Source organism: Cadophora gregata (assembly GCF_030347475.1).
Source record: "Cadophora gregata isolate MNR1 chromosome Unknown scaffold_5, whole genome shotgun sequence".
NCBI lineage: Eukaryota > Fungi > Ascomycota > Leotiomycetes > Helotiales > Ploettnerulaceae > Cadophora > Cadophora gregata.
Window position 1 is genome coordinate 553486 of NW_026695928.1, and position 19500 is coordinate 572985.

General features: G+C 48.4%; 6 protein-coding genes across 6 annotated transcripts; 2 read left to right on the forward strand and 4 right to left on the reverse strand.

The window, feature by feature from the left end:
• Positions 1-251: 251 nt before the first annotated feature.
• On the forward strand, positions 252-2614 carry ONS95_010986 (uncharacterized protein). Its single transcript, XM_058504580.1, has one exon. It carries the CDS (start codon positions 348-350, stop codon positions 1911-1913), a length of 1566 nt encoding a protein of 521 aa, XP_058359136.1. The 5' UTR covers positions 252-347; the 3' UTR covers positions 1914-2614.
• Positions 2615-3012: 398 nt separating this feature from the next.
• ONS95_010987 (uncharacterized protein) lies at positions 3013-5154 on the forward strand. Its single transcript, XM_058504581.1, has 4 exons — positions 3013-3506; positions 3562-4028; positions 4090-4244; positions 4292-5154. The coding sequence occupies exons 1-4, from the start codon at positions 3462-3464 to the stop codon at positions 4621-4623; spliced, it is 999 nt and encodes a 332-aa protein (XP_058359137.1). The 5' UTR covers positions 3013-3461; the 3' UTR covers positions 4624-5154.
• A 701-nt stretch (positions 5155-5855) lies between these two features.
• Positions 5856-7257, reverse strand: ONS95_010988 (uncharacterized protein). The gene is made up of 2 exons (XM_058504582.1): positions 6727-7257; positions 5856-6538 (listed from the first exon to the last, which is right to left on the reverse strand). The coding sequence occupies exons 1-2, from the start codon at positions 6936-6938 to the stop codon at positions 6100-6102; spliced, it is 651 nt and encodes a 216-aa protein (XP_058359138.1). The 5' UTR covers positions 6939-7257; the 3' UTR covers positions 5856-6099.
• Positions 7258-7458: 201 nt separating this feature from the next.
• Positions 7459-11077, reverse strand: ONS95_010989 (uncharacterized protein). The gene is made up of 3 exons (XM_058504583.1): positions 10536-11077; positions 10160-10452; positions 7459-9988 (listed from the first exon to the last, which is right to left on the reverse strand). Exons 2-3 carry the CDS (start codon positions 10347-10349, stop codon positions 7608-7610), a joined length of 2571 nt encoding a protein of 856 aa, XP_058359139.1. The 5' UTR covers positions 10350-10452; positions 10536-11077; the 3' UTR covers positions 7459-7607.
• A 116-nt stretch (positions 11078-11193) lies between these two features.
• ONS95_010990 (uncharacterized protein) lies at positions 11194-13398 on the reverse strand (the record flags this gene model as incomplete). The annotated part of the gene is made up of 1 exon (XM_058504584.1): positions 11194-13398. One exon carries the CDS (start codon positions 13396-13398, stop codon positions 11194-11196), a length of 2205 nt encoding a protein of 734 aa, XP_058359140.1.
• Positions 13399-13759: 361 nt separating this feature from the next.
• Positions 13760-15263, reverse strand: ONS95_010991 (uncharacterized protein; the record flags this gene model as incomplete). Its single annotated transcript, XM_058504585.1, has 5 exons — positions 13760-13863; positions 13914-14186; positions 14244-14794; positions 14846-15085; positions 15145-15263. 5 exons carry the CDS (start codon positions 15261-15263, stop codon positions 13760-13762), a joined length of 1287 nt encoding a protein of 428 aa, XP_058359141.1.
• Between the last annotated feature and the right edge of the window lie 4237 nt (positions 15264-19500).

The window sequence follows — 19500 nt, forward strand, 5'->3', positions numbered from 1 at the left end:
CAATTTTCGTCACCGCTAGCCCCCCAGGATAGGTCGTCGATATTGGTGGTGTATTGTTACTTGCAGTGATTCTTCGATCGCCTGATTCGGTGGCTTGCAGTACAAGCTCGTGTAAGGCTGATCTAACACATATATTGCTTCTCCAGATTGGATGGTCCCTGAGCTAGTCCTGAAAGTGCAGGTGCCTGCCAAGGAATCTTGCGTGTGTCTATTCCTCTTTCAAGCTCATACGTGGCAAAGTGATTCATAGCTCTGAACCCAATCTTTGGCATATATTCCTGCGAGTGCAAAGAATACCGAGTCTTCCTTGTACTGCTTCGTGTCGTAGTATTGTATGTGTGCAAAACATGCAGCGGTCAATATCAACAATCCGGCGACTTTTCTCGCGAGCCTCCACATCTACCCCTCGGCAACTGCAAGCCACCGCGGTAAATGTTTCAACATACACAATCAAAGCGGGAGATACACTGGCAGTAATAGCGTCCAAATTAGGAACAACTGTAGCTGCACTTCAACAAGCGAATCCGGGGATCAATGCAAACAATCTCCAAGTGGGGCAGGTCATCCAGCTTCCACAGTCAGGATCTCGATACACCATCCAGGCCGGAGATACATTCAGTTCAATTGCAGCAAAATTTGGATCTACTGTTGCTGCTTTGCAAGCTGCCAACCCTGGTATCAATCCAAATAATCTTCAGATCGGAGCACAGATTGTTGTGCCTGCTTCGAGTACGCCTACACAACCTGCGCCGCCTGCACCGCAACCGCAGCCAGCTCCGTCGGGGAAATATACCATTCAGGTAGGCGACACTTTTACTACGATTGCAGCGAAGTTGGGCACGACTGTTGCCGCACTTCAAGCTGCGAATCCAAGTATCAACCCCAACGCTCTTCAGATTGGGGCTCAGATATCAATCCCCTCGGCTACGACCCCTTCTCCAGCTCCTCCTCAATCGCCTCCTGCCCCAGGAGGAAAGTATACTATTCAGTCGGGAGACACGTATGGCAGTATTGCAGCTAAGTTGGGGACGACCGTTGCTGCAATACAAGCTGCCAATCCAGGGGTGAACCCAAATGCTCTTCAAGTTGGTAGCCAGATCAATATCCCGTCGACAACTCAGCCCAATCCTGGACCAGTTACCCCGACACCAGCACCAACTGCTCCAGCAGCAGGTCCATATGTCATCCAAGCTGGAGACACATTCACGACGATCGCAGCGAAATTCAATGTCAGCGTAGCCGCGATTGAAGCTGCGAACCCAAACGTAAACGCAACTTCGCTGCAAGTAGGTCAGACTATCAATTTTCCCCCTGGATCCGGACCCGGCAATACAGGTGAGGGTAGTGGAGGAGGAGGAGGAGCCGTGCCTCCAAGCACGGGAGGCTACGTTGACTACAGCGGTCCAGCGTCCGCCTATCCATACCCTTCACAATGGGCATCCTACGACGCTCTCTGGGCGAAAAACTCTTCCCTTATGAGCTTCTCAGATAGCCCCTCTGAAATCTCTCTTATCGGCTCTTCTATCCCCATCGTAGCTGCTGAATCCCGTCTTGACGCCCGCGTTATCCTCTGCATCATAATGCAAGAATCCGGCGGCAACGTCCGAGTCGGCAACACGTTCAACGGTGTGAACAACACAGGTATCATGCAAGCATACAACGGAGCGTCGTTCAACCCGTTCGATCCTGCGGGGAGTATTCTGCAGATGATTAGAGATGGGGCGCTGGGAACAAGGAATGGACCGGGTTTGAGGCAGGCGTATGATGAGTTTGGGAACTATTATGAGGCGGCGAGGAAGTATAATAGTGGGAGTGTAGATAGGACGCAACTGAATAACCCGCTTGGGGCGACGGCGGGGTATGTGAGGGATTTGGCGAATAGGCTGATGGGACATACGTGGGCGGGGATGTAAAAATGATTCTCTTTTGTTTTGCGCTGTGTTACGGCTTGTATTTGGATGAACCACATGTGGATATGCATCTCATGCAATAAAAGCTTTGTGTTCTTGTCTTACTTCTATGGTGTTGACATTGAGACAATACCAGTCTGATGACAAATTGTACTGATAAGCTCCAATTTAATGTTGATTTCGATCTAGTAATTGGCATGGCAAGTATCTTTGTTTTTAACTATTAATAATTCCTTGGGGAAAGTTGTGTTATTGATAAATGTAACCTGACGTGGGCCCCCTTTCTTGCTAAGCGAGGTTACACGGCCAAGTTGAGGTTTTGAAAGACCTTGAGGAGGACCCCTCTGAGTCTTTCATCTTACCGCCACCAGTTGACAAATCCACTATCCTCAATATTCTTTGTTTTTCAGGCGATATCATTTCCCGCAACATGCCTTCTGTATCGCGGCCTTCCTTGTGTGTGAAAGATATGTTCATCACAAGCAAATAAAATGGCAGAGAGAGGCACGCGACAAACTACCCCATACAGCATCAGAAATTCTTGAAATACATCAATAGTTCTCAATTGCCAGAATCAACGGTCGCGGAGTTCCAGCTGATCAAATACTCTACCAATAAACAACTCGCTTGCATCAAAGCAGTTTAGCTTCCCACATCCCACTCTCCGTCAACGGCAGAGCTACCGCCTTAATATATCCTCATCTGGGTAAAATATCCCTCTTGTCTCTTGGCCCTCTTCATTTTTAGCCTCTCATCTCTGTTTGAACCTCTGACTACATATCGATCGATGCCTCCGCTGTTGTTAGATGCTTCCGTCTTTCGGTGTACTGTATTGTTTTCCCCTTTGCGGATGGGCCAAGAGATAGCAGTTTGCGAGAACTCGTTGCCGCGATGAAATTTGAAGATCGAGCTGAGTCCCTTTGTTTTCAGAGAGGTAGCGATTCGCTCTCTGATTTATGATACCTTCGTTCGCAATGTGCCTTCAATAAATCTTGGGGTCATGTTCTCATTTCTCTATACCAAGATGAAGCGGAATTGTATTGGTTTTCCCCTTATGAACAAAGGAGACGGTGTGCTGTGATCTCACGTTCCAATCGCTTCTCGCAAATTCTCTTTGTCAAAGGAAAATTTCTGAGTACACACCTCCGGTGTTGTCTTTATCTCGGCTACAAGAATTTTGAGATAGCAGGTAGGCATTGAGGATAAACACCGGAAAGTTTCACTCCACACCTTTCCCAAAGGCCTATATGATTGAACATGTCGGCGCAAATTCCACCCAGAGAATCATTCAAAAGTCGTGCGGATGCCATCCCACTTCCAGGACTTGATTCTGAATACGGGGACCTCCCAGTATCTCTGACTACTTAACCCTCACAGCTGTGCCGATAAACTGCTTCTTTCCTTCGAATAGTTTTTTCTTTTGCTTATCTTGAGTAATTTCTTCGCGGCCGATACATACTCCTACTCCACTGGTACTGATTAAAGTCTATTGGCCATAACCTCATTACATAACTTCTTCAAAGCAAAAGCTCATCAGGACATATTTCAACCATGGGTTCTGTATCCATGGATGAAATGGAGACCTTCGATCCGGCAGTAAGCTAAATGCTCTCGCCTCTAATAGAAGCACTTCGTTCTTATCCCAGTATAGATCCATCTCAACTACACACCACCCACACACCTCTTCTCCCTCGCCGACCTCCACTTAGAGCAACGCCCATCATCAACCCCTATCGCCGCCACAGCAGCCTTCCCATTCCTCTCACACGAAGGCGTACTCGCTTACCGTCGAGCTCTGTTCTCCTCCGAAGTCCTCGCCAACTGCTCCGCAACATGGGGATCCAATGCTCTCATTCTACGCAATGCAGGCGGCCATTCCAAGTTCCTGCACGATCTCTGGAACCATCCCGAGACTCTGAGGATTATGTCTGAGAATATGAAAGCGCCACTGGTGCCAATTTTCCAGCTTGAGGAGGGTTTCGTTAGTGTGCAGACTGAACGCTATGATGTGGAAGAGATGAAGAGGGAGATTAGTGTTGTGCCGCAGCATGTGAGGATTCCCTTGACGAAGGAGCAGGAGAGCTTTGATCCGTTGAGTTCGAATATCTTGCGTTGGCAGTGAGTCTTGTGTTTGGTGCTTCTTATCCTCTAGGAATATTCTGATGCTGACGTAAGCCAGTTATGATTCGTATCCGTATGCATGTATTGTAATGCTTAGCCATACAGATGGTATGGTTGGTGGAGAGACATATATTAAGCGAGGGGACAAGAAGATCGAGAAAGTAGAAGGGCCATGTTATGGATGCGCTTACATTATTCAAGGTGGAATTTTAGGTAACAACTTGAAAGACACTCAAACGAGTCTTTACTAACGGAATCAGAACATCTCGCATCCCGCGCCATCGGCGTGAAAGAGAGAATCGCGAGCGTAACATCGTTCCGTGCTACCTTACCCGGCATGTACGACGTTTCATACCTTACCAATACTCGACCCGTTACCAATCTCAAAATCATGTATAAAGAATGGGGATCGTATAGACTACAAGTTCTAGAGTCTGAGATCAAGGACATGCGTGCCAAGATCGAGAAGGATGATGAAGTGGATCTGGATGAATTCAAGATCTTCGCTGCGAATCAAGTCGAGTACAACGCACCCAAAGGCAAATGGTACCACACGCTTACAACAAGACCACTAAAGAGCGCTATGGTTTGAAAGCATATATGGATGTACCGACGACATGGGAACGCATCACCAAGCATCCGGACTTTGCGCAGAAACTTCTCGCCATAGATCCGGATACTGATTGGAAAGTGGCGCGGGATTATGTAGGTGACTTGGCAGTCTCGAGGAATGCATTGAGATATGGTGAGATTATCCAGGGTCAGTTGGGGCCGGTGAGTTGGAGTTGGGAGAGGGAGTATGTTATGGGTGATGAGCTGTTGAGACAGGGACAAAGAGAGCTGTTCTTTGAGTGGGCCACGAAGACTGGGCTTTGGGAGTTGAGAGCTTAGATTGTTTCCAGTAGATGATTCTAGTCTTTGGGGTTCGGGAGACTTGGAGTGAGAATTGAGCGAGGAGTGAGCGGCCGGGCGTTACTTTTGAGATTTTACCAGAGCAACACAGTTAAGCGCGATATTTATTGTCTCCCAAGTCTGTACGCCTCACATCTGTACATCTGACTTATATATTAGATTGGATTTCTAGGGTATTATAACGACGCAAATCTCATTTCTGAGTTGTACCCAATGCTTGCAAATTCAGCGCTACTGTAAGGAATCACTCTGAGTGACATTGCCTTCGGAGGCTGCCCGGTTGAAAGCTCGCTTAGCGGAAATCCAAACAAATGAAGTCATTCTACAAAAAGAACTTCCTGCTCCAAAAAAATGTGAAAATATCCCAAACTGCCCCTTAAAGCACGATATACCAATTGAAATGAATCAGACCGTGAAAGTCTTTAGATCAGAAGCATCACATAAAATAGCAAAACTCACAGACCAATCGCGGTGAGGCGGAAATTCTAGGAAATCCGACCGAGAAGCGACTAGTCTGATAGAAACCATAAGCTTGTTATGATTTTGGAGAAGCATCACCGTGACGCAGAACGTGGGTGCTTGTACATGATATATATTTGCTTATTTGATTAGATGTAGTTGTCACAAAATCTTCTCGGCTGGGTACGAAGGTGGAGGGTGAAGAGAGGGAAGGTGAGTGAATCTTTGTTTCTGCTCATCTGAGGGGTAGATGGAGTTGTCAATGGAGCTTGAACCAGGACTACAAATACGGATAGGTACATTGAAATGATTACTTTCATATGAATGAATTGTTAGAATGACTTTCTACAAGATTTTACAGCCGTTGCGTCGTGTTTACTGAAGTGGAAATAGGGGTACTAAGCGAGTAATGCATCACCTGCCTTAGGTTTATAAACAATACACCAGTGACCTCTCTTCTGGATTATTCTTTCCATATAAACTACTTCAGTATGTTACTTTAGGTGTGACTTGTCTCTCAACGAATTTTCAGTTCTGACACTCTAAATAGTTTAATCACTGCTGTCAAATATGATCCATAAATTACCATTTACACCATTGGACTTCTGTGATTACAAACCCCCTCTATGACTCCTATTCCTGTCTATCCAACTCTTTCTCACCCATGAAAATCAAACAACTCAAAACAGTCAACAACTCAACTCATCTCCAACCCCACCCTAATCTCCTCGGGCACATCAAACACCCTCTCCCTCGGCACCAACCCCTTCTCCACTAACTCCTCCCACTCCCCCTCCCCCGCCCTCTCCCTCCCCTCAGCCCACCTCCCCAGATCCCTCGCCCTCTCACTCACATCCTCAATCTTCACAATCCCACCGCCCTCAACCCACTCCCTCACCACCTCCTTCCCAATACCCACCTGCAGGCTGCGATACGGGAGGATTTCCAGAGCAGGACCACGCTCAGGGTCCCATTGCACGCGGACGGGCTTGCTGCGCTCAGAGGCGGTGAGCGGGCCGTGGTTGGATTTGCAGACTGTGGCGCGGGAGAGGAGCGTGAGGAAGGTGGTGTGGGTGAGGGTTAGGGCGAGGATGTTGGTTTGGCGGGGGTCTTTTGTGGTGTAGCCGGAGCGGTACCTGTGGTGGTTGGTGTTTGTGTCAGATAGTGCAATGTAATATATTTTATGCTTTGAATAAATAATAAAGATGAGAAGGGTTTGATAGGCTTGGATTTGGAGGATGAGGGTGAGGATGAAGGAAGGGGAATGGGAAATTAGAATGGGGAGGAGAGAGGGATATGAGAGAATAAAATGAAAGAGACTCACATCATCCAGCACCAACTCGGCTTAATCCACGTCATGCGCTCACACCTAAACGCAGGACTTGCATCTAATCTCTGCTCTCTGACTGCTGCTTCAGCGATTTCCTTGGAGTAGGCTTGATACACTGTTATAGTCTTTTCATCGTAGAGAGCGCGAATCTGGCGGTAGGGTGTGGATGTTTTGGTATCTTCTGATTTTGGGGTTGAGGTGGACATGGCTGGTTGATATTGATTCTGATGCTGGGATTTGGAGAGATTTGAGTGCGGATTTGGCGTTTGGTTTGGTAGATTGAGTTGTTTGAGATGTTTATGTTTTACTTAAAGATATGTTTGGTGTATGTGATGAGATAATTCGGCTGCTTGGTTGTAGTCTCTGTCATGTTTTCTCCGTATTGTTTGGTCAATTTGGTATTGGAAATTTGGATTTGAGATATGTTTACTTGGAATTCTGCCTCTTCTTGTATATTATTGATCGCTCTTCTAGCTGGATGAAAGACTTAACTGAATTATGAAAGGGGTTCAGCTCAGTGCCTTGCGTTGTGCGGGGAAAGACTCATTCGCCGGAACACTCGCTAATCGTGGCAGTGGATGTGGCAGTGTCTAGCCGCAACATTTAGCTTGAGATCTTCATTTTTGTTGTTCATCTCTCTTTTTTTAAGCCGCTTTGAGTCATCAATGATGCGTATGGGGGTTTTTATTTTACACAACAGATCCGAGACATATGCTGCGTTCTAAAGGCGGAAATATGAATATTCAACATGGTATCATAACTTGACTAACTTCGCTAATTCACACTCGATTGTTGACAAATGATCTGAGAGAAATGAAGACCCGGCGCATGAGAAAGATAGAGAAGGATCATGCAGTGCATCAGAGCCGCTCAACTCAACTACCACCCCCAACGCTCTCCCTCACCACCTTAACCTCACCCCTCCAAAAACCCCCAAGAACCTGTTCAATACCCCAAACGCCCTTCTCCGTCGCCTCCTCAAACTCTCTCTTCCTCGCCCTTCTAAAAGCAGAAAGTTCCATCACAACATCCACCTCCCTTTCGTCCCCTCCGACATCAAATCCAAACTCTCCCCTCCCTGGATTCGGACTGTCGATTCTGCCCTCACTAACCAGTAAGCCGCCATCATCTTCGCTGAAGAACGAGAAATCGGATGAGATGCTGTTCATGAATGATTCGCTATCTGGATCTTCAGTGGAGGATTTCGTATAGTGGTTGCTGCTGAAACTGGCTCGTTTACTTCGGCTATTTGAATGAGTTCGGCCTAGTGCTAATGGCGAGTTGGTACGATGCGGTAAAATTGTGTCAGGCTGGCTCGTCATTTCTAGGATGAGACATTTCAGCTTTAATGTGCTGGTTGGGGAACGTTGGGGTGGAGGTTGGTTTATGGATTGGTATTTTGCAATTTCTTGGAGTCGAGCAAGTTCTTCTTCTTCAGCGAGCTCGCGGATAAAGAGAGCTAGAGTATCGGGGATGGAGTGTCGGTAGGTGGTTGAGGGGATGGAGGTCAATGTTAGAGATTTGAGATTGGGGAGGAGGGAGGGTTTGAAACGGCCTGGGTGGCGCTCGCGAGTTGTAAGGTTCTGAAGCCGTTGGGTAGAGTCGTCAAGAAGCTGTCGGATATTCTTATCTTTGGACTTCTGGGGAATTTGGGCAGTGCCGCATCTGTAAGTATATTGGTATCTTTCTGGGCCGTTAGGTGCTGATTTGGGCGGTCGCGGCGGGAGTTTGGGTGGCTGTGGATCTTCTGGAGAAACCGAAATGGGCGACGGTGTAGTTCGGGGGGTTGGTCGTCCTTTGTCAGTATTTCTCATTGCCCAGCAAGTTCCTAGAGTCTTCATCTCATCTGGCATTATGGTTTTTATCTGTGACTCCATGTCATCAGATGAATCGAACCTTGGAGGTTCATCTGCGGTTGGGAAAGTCTCCTTTGTTCGAATAGGAATGGGATGTGATGACTTAGTTCCTTCATCGACTGGTGCAAATGTTACCCGAACTTCTGGTGTTGGCTCCACTGGTCTGGCTTCCCGACTATTCGTCGTGCTTGAACCATTCTGCGGCGAATCGGATTGCGCAGTACGTACCTGAGCACCCACATCATCTGGCGACTCGAAACTGGAATGAACCACTGGCCCTTCGGGCTCGGGAGGAATGATGCTTGTATCGTCTAGCTCAAAAACGCCTGGACGTCCCACCTCCATTGAATCCAATTCATATCTTAGATCTTCATTATGAAGCTCAAAATATCGATCCTCGACAGATGCTTCTATCCCAGAGAACGGCTGGGCAGTAATAAGAGAGTGATGAATCCGTAAGTACCTCAAATCACGAAAAGTATGTTTATATATCCCCGAGCTGAGGATCTCCACTTCCGGTAGGTCGGAGAACCGCCTGACTAGAGCTCCAGGAGAATGTGGAGATCGACCTCCATTTGGCTTCTGGCTGAGATTCAGAGCGCCGCAGTCAAGATGTTGAAGATCGTGATGGCCGGCGAGGTGGGCGAGGACATCCACAGTGAAGTAGTTTGACGCAACATCCAAATGAGAGAATGCCGGCGGGAGGCCCTCTTCAACTCCGAGATAGCCATCTATTCCACTTGTCAAACGCTTGACGATAAATCTGTCCAGTCCTTCGGCTACAACACGTGTCGGCAATGGGATACCTGAATACCGTCGAGCGAATGGGGATAGATTGCCGCTTGAAGGCGGTGTTGTAGGTAATTTTGCAAAAAGCTTTGCTAGTCCTCGCTCGGTGAGAAGGTTACAGCTGACATCCAGACTGCGGAGGCCTGAGAAATTCAGATGGTCGATATCATCGTCTTTTAGCCCGCAATTCCTCAACTTCAAAACTCGTAGCTCGGTCAAGGTTCCAATCTGACGTAGGACGTACGGACTTCTTGCTCCTTGGGCAGCTGATAGATCCAGGTAAACCAGTTCTGGGAAGTGGAGTAGTGCGGTAGTCAGGCTTGAAGCTGTGGTGTTCTCACAATTTGATGCGATCAGGAGCTTGAGTGGATAAGTGGTGATGGACTGCCGGCGCTGATGAATGCCCTGGAGAGATGAGTGATCGAAAAATGAGAGGTTCGATACGATCAAAGCTTGAAGACATGGCAATCTATCGAGGATGTCACGTAGCCAGCCTGCTTGAGGTCCATCGTAGAATTCTGGCTGGGCCGGTGGAATATGAAGAGTGTGCGCGAGTCTTCTGACGTCGAGTCGGGCTCGTGTGAGGAGGCGTTTAAAACGGGTGAGATTTACTGATCAACCGGATGAGAAAGGATTTCAGATATATGTCTCCCAAAGATGGGGTATGAACAGCGATGAAATCCACATATATATGAAAGATGATATAATGAGGTAATATTATCATGAGCGTCTCAAACGGCATTCAAAAAGCAGGAAAAGGACAAGCGAAAACACCAACATACAATAAATGTTATCATCATCAAATCCAAACTTCCTCGCCGGATCTCCCCACAGAAACGGCGCAAACAGTTGATGCCACTGCCGGCATACCAGACACGCCCTGTACAGATCGTAGCTGTGTACGTAAGGCGCAACGATGATCCAGAGTTGACGGTAGGCGGCTGCTTCATAGGAGGGCGGCGCGTGGGCCATGATTTGCTTCTCCCGTACCTAGTAATGGATCCCGATGAAGGAGAAAGCTAGACGATAGGGATCGTGGGAGATTGCCGTGGTATTGTGGCGCGATGTCTTTCTTCTTTTGAGGGTCGTCGTCCCTCATCAGCTGTGTGGTCACATGCAGCGCAGCTTCTCCTCCAACCTCTTCCTCTTGTACCTTACCTAAGCTTCAATCCCGTAACGAAATCCACGGTATCCAATCGACACGATCTATTCACTGTCCGTAGTACGCTGAGATGTTGGAAGATGTCAAGATAAGCTCAAATGAGAGAACCCGCAATCTTCTAGAAGGATGTCAAATGTCAATGGAAGAATGGGAGAATGGGAGAATGGGAGAATGGCGCTCAAAGCCAGCCACGCTCGCCTGCACTACCTACAGTATTGTATTAATCCGTCCTGTCCGCGTTGTTTCTTTCGTGGCCCTTGGCATGAAGCCGATTGGCGAGGAACGTCCAGCGGGCGAAGCACAAGCACAGCACAAGCACAGCACACCTTGGCGGCTCTGTCAAGAGCCAACAGTGTGCGCGGGGCGGCTATGGAGGAGCACTGCGCCGCAGCCACAGGCAGCAGCTTTTGGGATGAGGGTACTGGAGGTTGCAAAGGTCACAGGGCTGTGTTAGTTCTGTAATGTTGTCGGTGTATGGGAGGTTTAAATTCTTGAATATTTGAGTATGAGGCATTTAGGAATCTTTTGAACTTTTAGGTGTTTAATGAGTGAGGTGCAGAGGATGATGTTCGGAGCGCTCGCTTCTGTTGGCGCTGTTTTCAACCGCTTGCTTGATGCTCCTCCCAGCATCCAAAACCCGGTAGGTGGTTTTCCTCACACTCTTCTAAAATCTACCAAATCCAAATTCGGCACACCATCCCAGTCCCAGGCCCCGAGCAGCAATTTGGCTGCATCATCCACGCCTCCATCCTTTCTCTCACCCCGGTCATCCACAGCTTGATCGAGGTCTCTGCGATACATTTCTGCACCACTATAGCCCTCACCATAGTCATTACTAGCACTATCGCCATTTTCAGACGAAAGGAAAGTTCGACTATGCCGCATCGCTGGCACGATTGAGACTCGGTGGATGTTAGAGGAGAGGATGGGCGAGGTGTGGGATGGAGATGGCGATCGGGATAAGCTCGAGTTTGCTGCGTATGTGGGTTGAGAGTATGGAATTGTAGAAATGCTGATTGAGAGATCCAAAAGTTTGCTCGGGTTTGCCACGTCCTGCTCATGATCTTCGGCTTCACTCTCGTCCCTGCTCTCAATGTCAGGCCCATAGTCATCGTACCGAGAGGTAAGACCAGTATTTAGCTCAGGCTCAGGAGTCGTGAATGGTGTACTGCCAGGCAGCTCGGCGGTACCCGAATGTTCCGCGACCGTGGACCACCTCCCAGTACTGCCAGCTAAGCTGGATGAAGACTGAGAATGAGATGTGAAGGTACGCGGGAGGATTTGATGGAGTGCGACGAGGCAGAGTTCATTACTGTTCTTCTCTGTCGGGGTTGATCTTAAAGTATCTGCGATGCGAGGCTCGACCGAAGGCTCATTAGCTTCTGCAGTTGATATTGAAGCGGTTCCGGTGTCTACGCAACGACGTGAAGCTGCTAGAGTGGTTGAACGAGATTTGGAGTAGTGTTCATGTTGTGGCTCACGGGTCTCACCAGGGCTGTCTTCTTCTGTGAAATTGGCCCGGATATCCTGCCGAGCCACCCCGATGTTGTCTTCATTGGACATCGCTGGGATCGAAGTCATCCCATGAACTGCAGCGACTTGAGCTTCAGATTTGTTCTGGCATGTCCGGGTTCGTGACTCCAGCGCCTCAACGTGAGAGCTAATCTGATCCAAATTGGCTTGCATATCCTGCAAAGCACCCCAGAGGTTGTCTTCCGCCGGCACTACCGGCGAAGTGACCGGTCCAACAACCGCACTCGACCGAGCTTGAAATTCCCTTTCATACAGCATCTTGAAATGCTCATGGTGCGCAAGATGATAGCTCGACTTCTTCCGCTCCTCAACAAGAGCTGCTTCGAGCTGCCTGATCCGGTCTTTGTAGTTACCCTCGAAGAAGTCGGCTCGGATTCCCATGCTGACAAGGTCCATTTCCTGCGCTTCTCGCATCCGAAGATTCTCCTGATGGCGAGATATTTCTGCGTCGTGTCTCGCTGTCATGCGAGTGATGTCCCTCTTGCAGCGAGCCTCTATACGAGCAGTTTCTTCTTGGAGCCGGATGATCTCCAGTCTCAAACCATGATTGTCTTCTTGAGCTCTTTGAAGTAGGATGGCTCCTTGAGACTTGGACTTCTGAGGAGAAGACTTTACAAGCTCTTTTTTATCTTTCGCGGCTCGTGAAGGTCGACTTCCGGTTCTAGAGGATGAAGCATGGACAGGTAGTGCAGAGGATCTAACCATCTCTGGATCACTAGTCGAAGTGACCTTGTCGATGAAGTCGACCGAAGATAGAGTCGGCAGACTTTGCTGCACTTCTGGCTTTCTTCCAAGACACGAAATATAATTCAGGAGCCTTCTTGTGCCTGTACGATTAGCTTTGACTTTGGGGAAGTTTTGAGGTGGTTTTCTTAGACGTCTGGTGTGACGTCGTAATGGCATAGGCTTCATTTCCAGTCTTGGACCTACGATGCAAGCGCGATGATTGTCTGCTCGTCGCGATTTGCGGCGTCGAACCATGGACACCTGTCTAGCTATATCCATTTCACTCTGAGTCGATGTTGGTTGGGGCGACTGAGGCTTTGGACGTGGAGATGGGGACTGACGTGCCACCTGCAATGTATGTGGAACGGCAGGAGAGGCAGCAGCATCTTGAAGCATGCTTGAGGCAAAATCAAGAACCATACTGCCCTGACTAAAACGAGAACTTGGAACTCTCAAAGCTGAAGGTATCGTTGGTTTGTCTACTTTCGTCGAGTCTCGTTGCGCTGTTAGTTCTGGGTCATGAAGGCTCCGAAAACCACCGACTCGACGGAGTGGTCTCAGCTTGCTTCCAGTCGGTATTGATGCTTCTTGGGACGGCATTGTATGTGCTGGAGACGCACTTGCACCGTATAGCACTGAAGCCGGAAGCTAGTTGTGTCAAAAGGGGGAGCTTCACAGAAGCCACTGCCTGAGAGAAAGTGGTTTGACGGAGCAGGGGTCTCCGGGATTTATGTCACTAAATGCAATTGTTCAGTAGCATTCTGCTAGAGCATTATTCCTCACCATTGTTCTGGAGAATAAAGAGTTTTCTTTGCCAACAATGGAATTGGTTCAATGCTTTCAGCAGGGTTCGAATATGTAACAAAGAATTGTTCAACCCCTTTTCCTCCCCTAGCATCTCAGTTAGTAACATAAGGTTAGTGAAGTAGAGCAAAATGTTTAGTAGTTTTCCAGGTCCAGGTCAGTAGAGATTGTTTCCATTGGAGAACATATTTGTAGTCGAGCTGGAGCGATATGTTGAGCTTTGGTTGGTAGGAAAGCCACCCGAGGCATTTCTTTGAGCAACTTCTGAATATTAGCAAAGATCTGTTTCAAGTCAATGAAAACGATCAAACCTCTGGATCTCATCACTGGTCTAGGAAGTCCATTGGTGGTAGGTCCTGTTGGATTGCTGACTTTGAGACCAGCGCTCATACCATAACCTGCAAAGCCCGAAAGACCGGGATTATTTCCATTGATACTTCCGAGAGGCTGGCGTGGAGATACTCGAGACTGTGTTTGCGGAGTTGCCGAAACAGCATTGGACTGGAGGCCGAGTCCAAGTCCTAGCATAGGATACGAAGCCAGCCTCTGGCGGCTGGATGAGGGTGTTTGTACGGATAGATTCTCTGTTATAAATTGGTGAGAAATGAGCCTCAGATATCCACGTAGTGCAAATTTCTTACGGTTGTTGCTTGCTTGACTACTGAAGCCAGCCCATCCAGAGTCTCCGCCACGAGCCATTTGAGCCGCATTCATACCGCTAGTTCCCGAAGCACCTGTTCGGTGAACGCCTGTATTTTGCTGACCAGAAAAGAGAGGTGGTGGAGGTGGTGGTCGCATCGTCTGGTTCCCAACTTTGTCGACGAAGCGATTCGCAGAGACTGAAGCTTGGATGGCGTTATCTACTTCGTCCGAGGCTGCGTCTTGGACCTGGCCCAGCATGGCTCGACGCTTCAATTTGTCGTATAGCTCTTGTGTCTGTAGATATTTGCGATTCTTCTCCCGCAATGCCAGATTAAGCTCCTCTACTTTTCTTCGGAGACTATCCTGATCTGCCTCCATGTATGTAACATACATCAGCAAAGCTGCTAGTATGGTAAGGGGTAGCCTACTTGAGATGTTGTTCCGTAGGTTGGATATTTCAGAATTTGCATCATGAACGACCTTGTCGACCTGAGAATTCAGCATGGTATACTTGTCGGTCAAGTTCTTCGCCAGATACTCTTGGTAAGTACTGCACTTATCAGCAAGAAAACTGGTATTCAAACAAGGGTGTGTGACGCACATCTCAGAATTGGTCTGATAGGCCCAAAAATTAAGAGCTCTGCTCGCACATTCTAAGATCACACTCGGGCTCAGTCCACTGAGTACGCAACTCTTGTAGTCCTCAGAGGGATTGAGGTTAACGCCCACAACATCTTCTGGGTTCGAAAGTTGGCCGTCGCAAGCCGTACAAATGGGACGCTGACCATCACGAACGCCGAAAAGCTGGAGATTATTGGCGCAGTCGGTGCAGTAGATGTGACTGTATGTGATATCAGCCACTTTTACTACAGCAATACTGGCATCTCCTTTTCAGCTCACCTGCATGTCGTGACTACGGCAAGACCGCTGATCTCCTTGCGGCATTTCAAAGAATTACAGCGCAATGTGAACTCAAAGGTGGACATCTTAGCTTCAACGGTGCTGAGAGGAAGGATCATGAGGTTGGTAGTTTGTTGAACTTGCCAGAAGACAGCTCAAAGCAAAGTGAGGTTGGAGACTGGACCGAATGGTTGGATGGTTGATGTTTGAAAGTGGAGTGAAGACACTGAAGAGACGAGGGAAGAGGGAAGAGCCGAGGGCCCAAGCTCCTTCCCCACACCACGCTATTTTTCGGGGCGAGTCCATTTCCAGCGCTAGCCAGGCACAACAGGAACAACGACCCCCACGCTCTGCGGAGGATTCTCCTCCTTTCTATTTCCCTCCTCTTTTCGTCTTCCATCCTCTTACAGCACTTTCTCCTTGACACTTCACCATCATTGAAGCCCCAAGAGGAGTCCCACGATTTCTATCTTACTTTAACGACATGTCAAGATACAGTCAGCGACCAATGCTCGCGAAGCAAAGCCATATTATGAGAAGGATGACGACCACGACGGACTCAATCAAAGCGGCCGACATACGATTTGACCTGCATGGCGGCTCTCATCCAAATGACAACTTCTCTAGCTCTCGCTTTCCAAACATGTTCAACAGCATGATTGAAAAATGACTCGAGAAATATTTGCGGGACCGACACAAAGTTCAGAGTAGGAAGATGCATCTCCAGACACAACGATGTGGTACCTGCCGAGAATCCGTCTTGAAGGGAGCGACCAGCAGAGAATAGCGATCATCACGAGACAATGCTTTCAGTGGGGGCCACAGAGAAACGTCGTCAGCGACAGAAGAGCTTTTGCATTCCAGCGTTTCAACATGCACCACCAGCTTACTCATGTCCTTAACACACCTTATTGCGAGAGGACGCCTGTCAGAGCTGCTACGAGGCTGTATGGAATCGTGCGGATCCGTTTCTCTTCACTTTACAGCTGTTTCCAGTGCGCAGTTGTGACTTTGTCATCGTCGCTCTGGTGATTCCATCAACTGGGCTGTCCGCAGAGGTCAGATTGCAGGTACCCTCATCCCCATTTCAAGTAATGGCTGAAGCTGCGCTGGTTTAGTCTTGCGTTAAATTTGAGAGCCTTTCTAGTACCAAGCTGCCTCGTTTTAGTTTACAGACGGTTTCACCTTTTTTTAATTACTCAGCACCGGGCACAGAAAGGGGAACAGAGCATACCCAATATGACCTTCGACCCTTCATCCAACTCACCAAGTCTACAAATGACCTCACCGAACATCTTGGTAGCAGTTCGTGGTGTGCTAGATTACCACTGTAAGCCCATAGAAAGTAGTTGGCATTAAGAACCGCAACAGTTTTTTGTGCATTTGTTGCTACTCTAATCAACGGGCTACCATGTACAAAGCAATAGTTATCGCGATCACGTTGTGAAGCCACTATCCGGATGCAGCACCACTGAAGTCACTGCCTGCACAGCACAGATTGCGGCCCTGGTATATCAGAAGGAATGAGTGAAGCTAGAACGTTGAGCAATTTCTCTTCTTGCAACCGAACCCTGGCCCCTGATCAACTCAGCTGAGTACGTGTCCCACAGCGCGATATTCATCTATTTCCATGAGTAGCCTACTTAAAATTCACAGCGTGGATTAGAGCCAATGGCCTGCTGACATCTGTTTAGAACATATCATTTCAGCAAGCTCTTAGGATCAACCAAAATGGCTCCTTACTGTAACAGGCAACTTTCGGCAGCCTCCCGGTCTCGATACTCTGGGTCCTCGCGAAAGACAGTAACATCAACAAATTCGCGCTCATTAACTCACGCCAAAGCTGCCAGAAGCCAGATCAACAGGTACACTTCAATGCCAATCTGGCTGATACTCACCGCAGTCACTGTAACACAACACCGCTTAGCTCTTTCGATTACAGGACTGTGGCGTTCTTATGATACTATAGTTGACGACGTGGATATCATATCTCGGCGTCTTAAGACTTTATTGATAACATTTGTCTGCAGGTCTATCTGTTTTAAGCTAGGGCTTCATACGAAAGCCCCCTTTTCGAAAACTTATTACCACGTCTAATAACATAGCGCAGGAGATAAAGTTACGAGATACATAATTTCAGACATTTACAGTCGTGGCTCTTTTCACGACGTCCGAACCTCACTCCTTGGCCGACTTCGACCAGATTATGTTATGATAATCGGTCCACTTCCAGATTCAGGGGGCCTTAATATCGCAAAATTATGCGCCGTGGGCTCGTTCTCGCTTTCTTGCTACCCCGCAAAGCAGCTCAGTATTTCTAAACATGACAGTTCTGGTGACACTATGTCTCGAAAATGAGTAAGAGCGCTTGATGGCAGCATCACCTTGACCGTGTTCTATCACTCTCGCAAGTCTTGGCTGGACAAACAAGCCAGGAACAACAATTGAAAGCAGCCATGTAGTCGGGGCTTTAAGGTCATACGCAGCGGCAGATATTGAACTTACAAGGGTTGAAGAGTGGTAACTATGATAATGATTCGCCGGATAAATTAATGAAGTTCGGAAATGAGTGCCTGAAAGGCACTCAACTGAGGGGCTCGACTGCTCTTTAAAATGCTTCGTTAAGGCGATCAAGAGCTGATATGGCGAGGGGGGGCAATACAGGACGTGGTCGTCCCCCGCATTTTCACGTTTCACTTGATCGAGGCGATCCTCTAGGATACAGGGTCACCATGTGGTCTATGCACTTGTCGCTCATGTTCCTGCCTCGATGCAAGCTAGATCTGCGCTCGTCTGTTCCAATTAGGAAATCCGTCCTGCTATTGGGCTATTTGAGGATGGTGGATCGTCGACAATGTCCTCGCACAGACGTGTTCAACTTTTGGATTTTCGAAAACTTCCACTCACCTGAGTACAACAAACCTACGTGCCAAAAATGGTCGTGGCTGATCCTCATTGGCGTCCGGACACTTATAATGCTGCGGCATAGGAGGATTCGGTTACAAGCTCCCCATGGCGATGAAGAGAAACAAGGAATTCCACCCTATATTCTCAAATGGTAATCTCTTGGGTTCCTCCGAATCAGTCAGTTCATTGAGTCCTTGAAGAACTGCCGTAAATGTTGTCAGAAAGCCGAGTAAGAATCACCAAATACCCTGGATTTGCAAGACAATGCAGCTGTCTCTCCCATCTTGTTGCTTTTTCCGCCGCAAGGTTACCATGTGCTCATCCGTCCCCAAGAGCCTCGACCTTTGTCACTCTAGGTGGCCAGACTCTAGACAAGTGGGCGAATGCTGGATACACGGCCTCGACGGGCTTACGACCTTAGCGCAGTGCCTGGCATTCTTTGATATGGAGCAGCTGATACTTCGGCAAACAAGCGGAGCTTATTTTGTCGATGACCCGCCTCTATTAATCAATACCACAAGCTTCACATGGCCCTCTCAAAGCACTGGAGACCGGAGCGGGAGGCCAAAGCGGCTTTGAGAAGCGGCGACGGTGGGTACCGCAAGCGGCACATTCAAGCATCGGCAGGGCACAAGTGGACGGTCCGCGATGGAGCAGCCGTTGGCCGATAAGTAAGGAGCAGTTCGTGCAGCTTTGATGACCCCGGCTTTGAGAATACCATGGTAGCGTTCGGTAGCACCTGGCAGCTTCTGCATAACATGGCAAAGTGGTCAGGGTTGTGGTCTCATGAGAGCACAACTATATGTTGGTCTGATGTTATGAATGGACGAGTCAATATTCTTGAGGATTCAAGGGGCGGTTTTATGATGAACTCTAATATAACAGACTTTGATATGGTGCTGCCGTTGCTGAACTGTGAACTGGTGGCGGGAGGCTGTCTTACATCTTACACGTGCTGCAAGCGAGCAGCACGACCACAGTCTGTCTGCAGCAATCTTCTCTCAGCATGCAGAACCCCTGCTATCGTCCCGATCACTTCGAGGCAGGGGTTAGGATTGCGATTTTCCGCCTGCCCAGGCCCTGACTTTGTGGAGACCCTGCACACAGTACAGTACAGTAGCAGCGCATCCACTGGGGATGTGTGGGGTAGAAAATGGATAACGGGCGGATGTTACTCGACCAGCGGCGACCCGGAGGGAACAGCGATCTGATAGCGAAGCTGTTATGGAAAGGGGAGAGCCGTTATGAGATGGATGGGGCAGGAAGGCCAGGGCCCTGGAACATACACCCAACTATTATTATTGTACAGAATACGACAAAAAGCCGAAACTCTGATGAGCTGCTGGAGAATACTTCGAGTATTCCTTGGTAGCGACGAGCTGCAGATGCACCTCAGTTTTTTGGTCACGCTTGAACCCACCCTCTCCATTGTCATTCTTCACTCCCATC

Bases quoted from the DNA above. Each gene is read 5' to 3' on its own strand.
- ONS95_010988 (XM_058504582.1), bottom strand. From the start codon at position 6,938: ATGTCCACCTCAACCCCAAAATCAGAAGATACCAAAACATCCACACCC. The intron at 6,539-6,726 runs GTGAGTCTCTTT...CAACCACCACAG, and splicing joins CCGAGTTGGTGCTGGATGAT to GTACCGCTCCGGCTACACCA.
- ONS95_010987 (XM_058504581.1), top strand. From the start codon at position 3,462: ATGGGTTCTGTATCCATGGATGAAATGGAGACCTTCGATCCGGCA. The intron at 4,029-4,089 runs GTGAGTCTTGTG...GACGTAAGCCAG, and splicing joins TCGAATATCTTGCGTTGGCA to TTATGATTCGTATCCGTATG. The intron at 4,245-4,291 runs GTAACAACTTGA...TAACGGAATCAG, and splicing joins TATTCAAGGTGGAATTTTAG to AACATCTCGCATCCCGCGCC.
- ONS95_010989 (XM_058504583.1), bottom strand. From the start codon at position 10,349: ATGGCCCACGCGCCGCCCTCCTATGAAGCAGCCGCCTACCGTCAACTC. The intron at 9,989-10,159 runs GTATGTTGGTGT...CCGGTTGATCAG, and splicing joins TGATGATGATAACATTTATT to TAAATCTCACCCGTTTTAAA.
- ONS95_010986 (XM_058504580.1), top strand. From the start codon at position 348: ATGCAGCGGTCAATATCAACAATCCGGCGACTTTTCTCGCGAGCCTCC.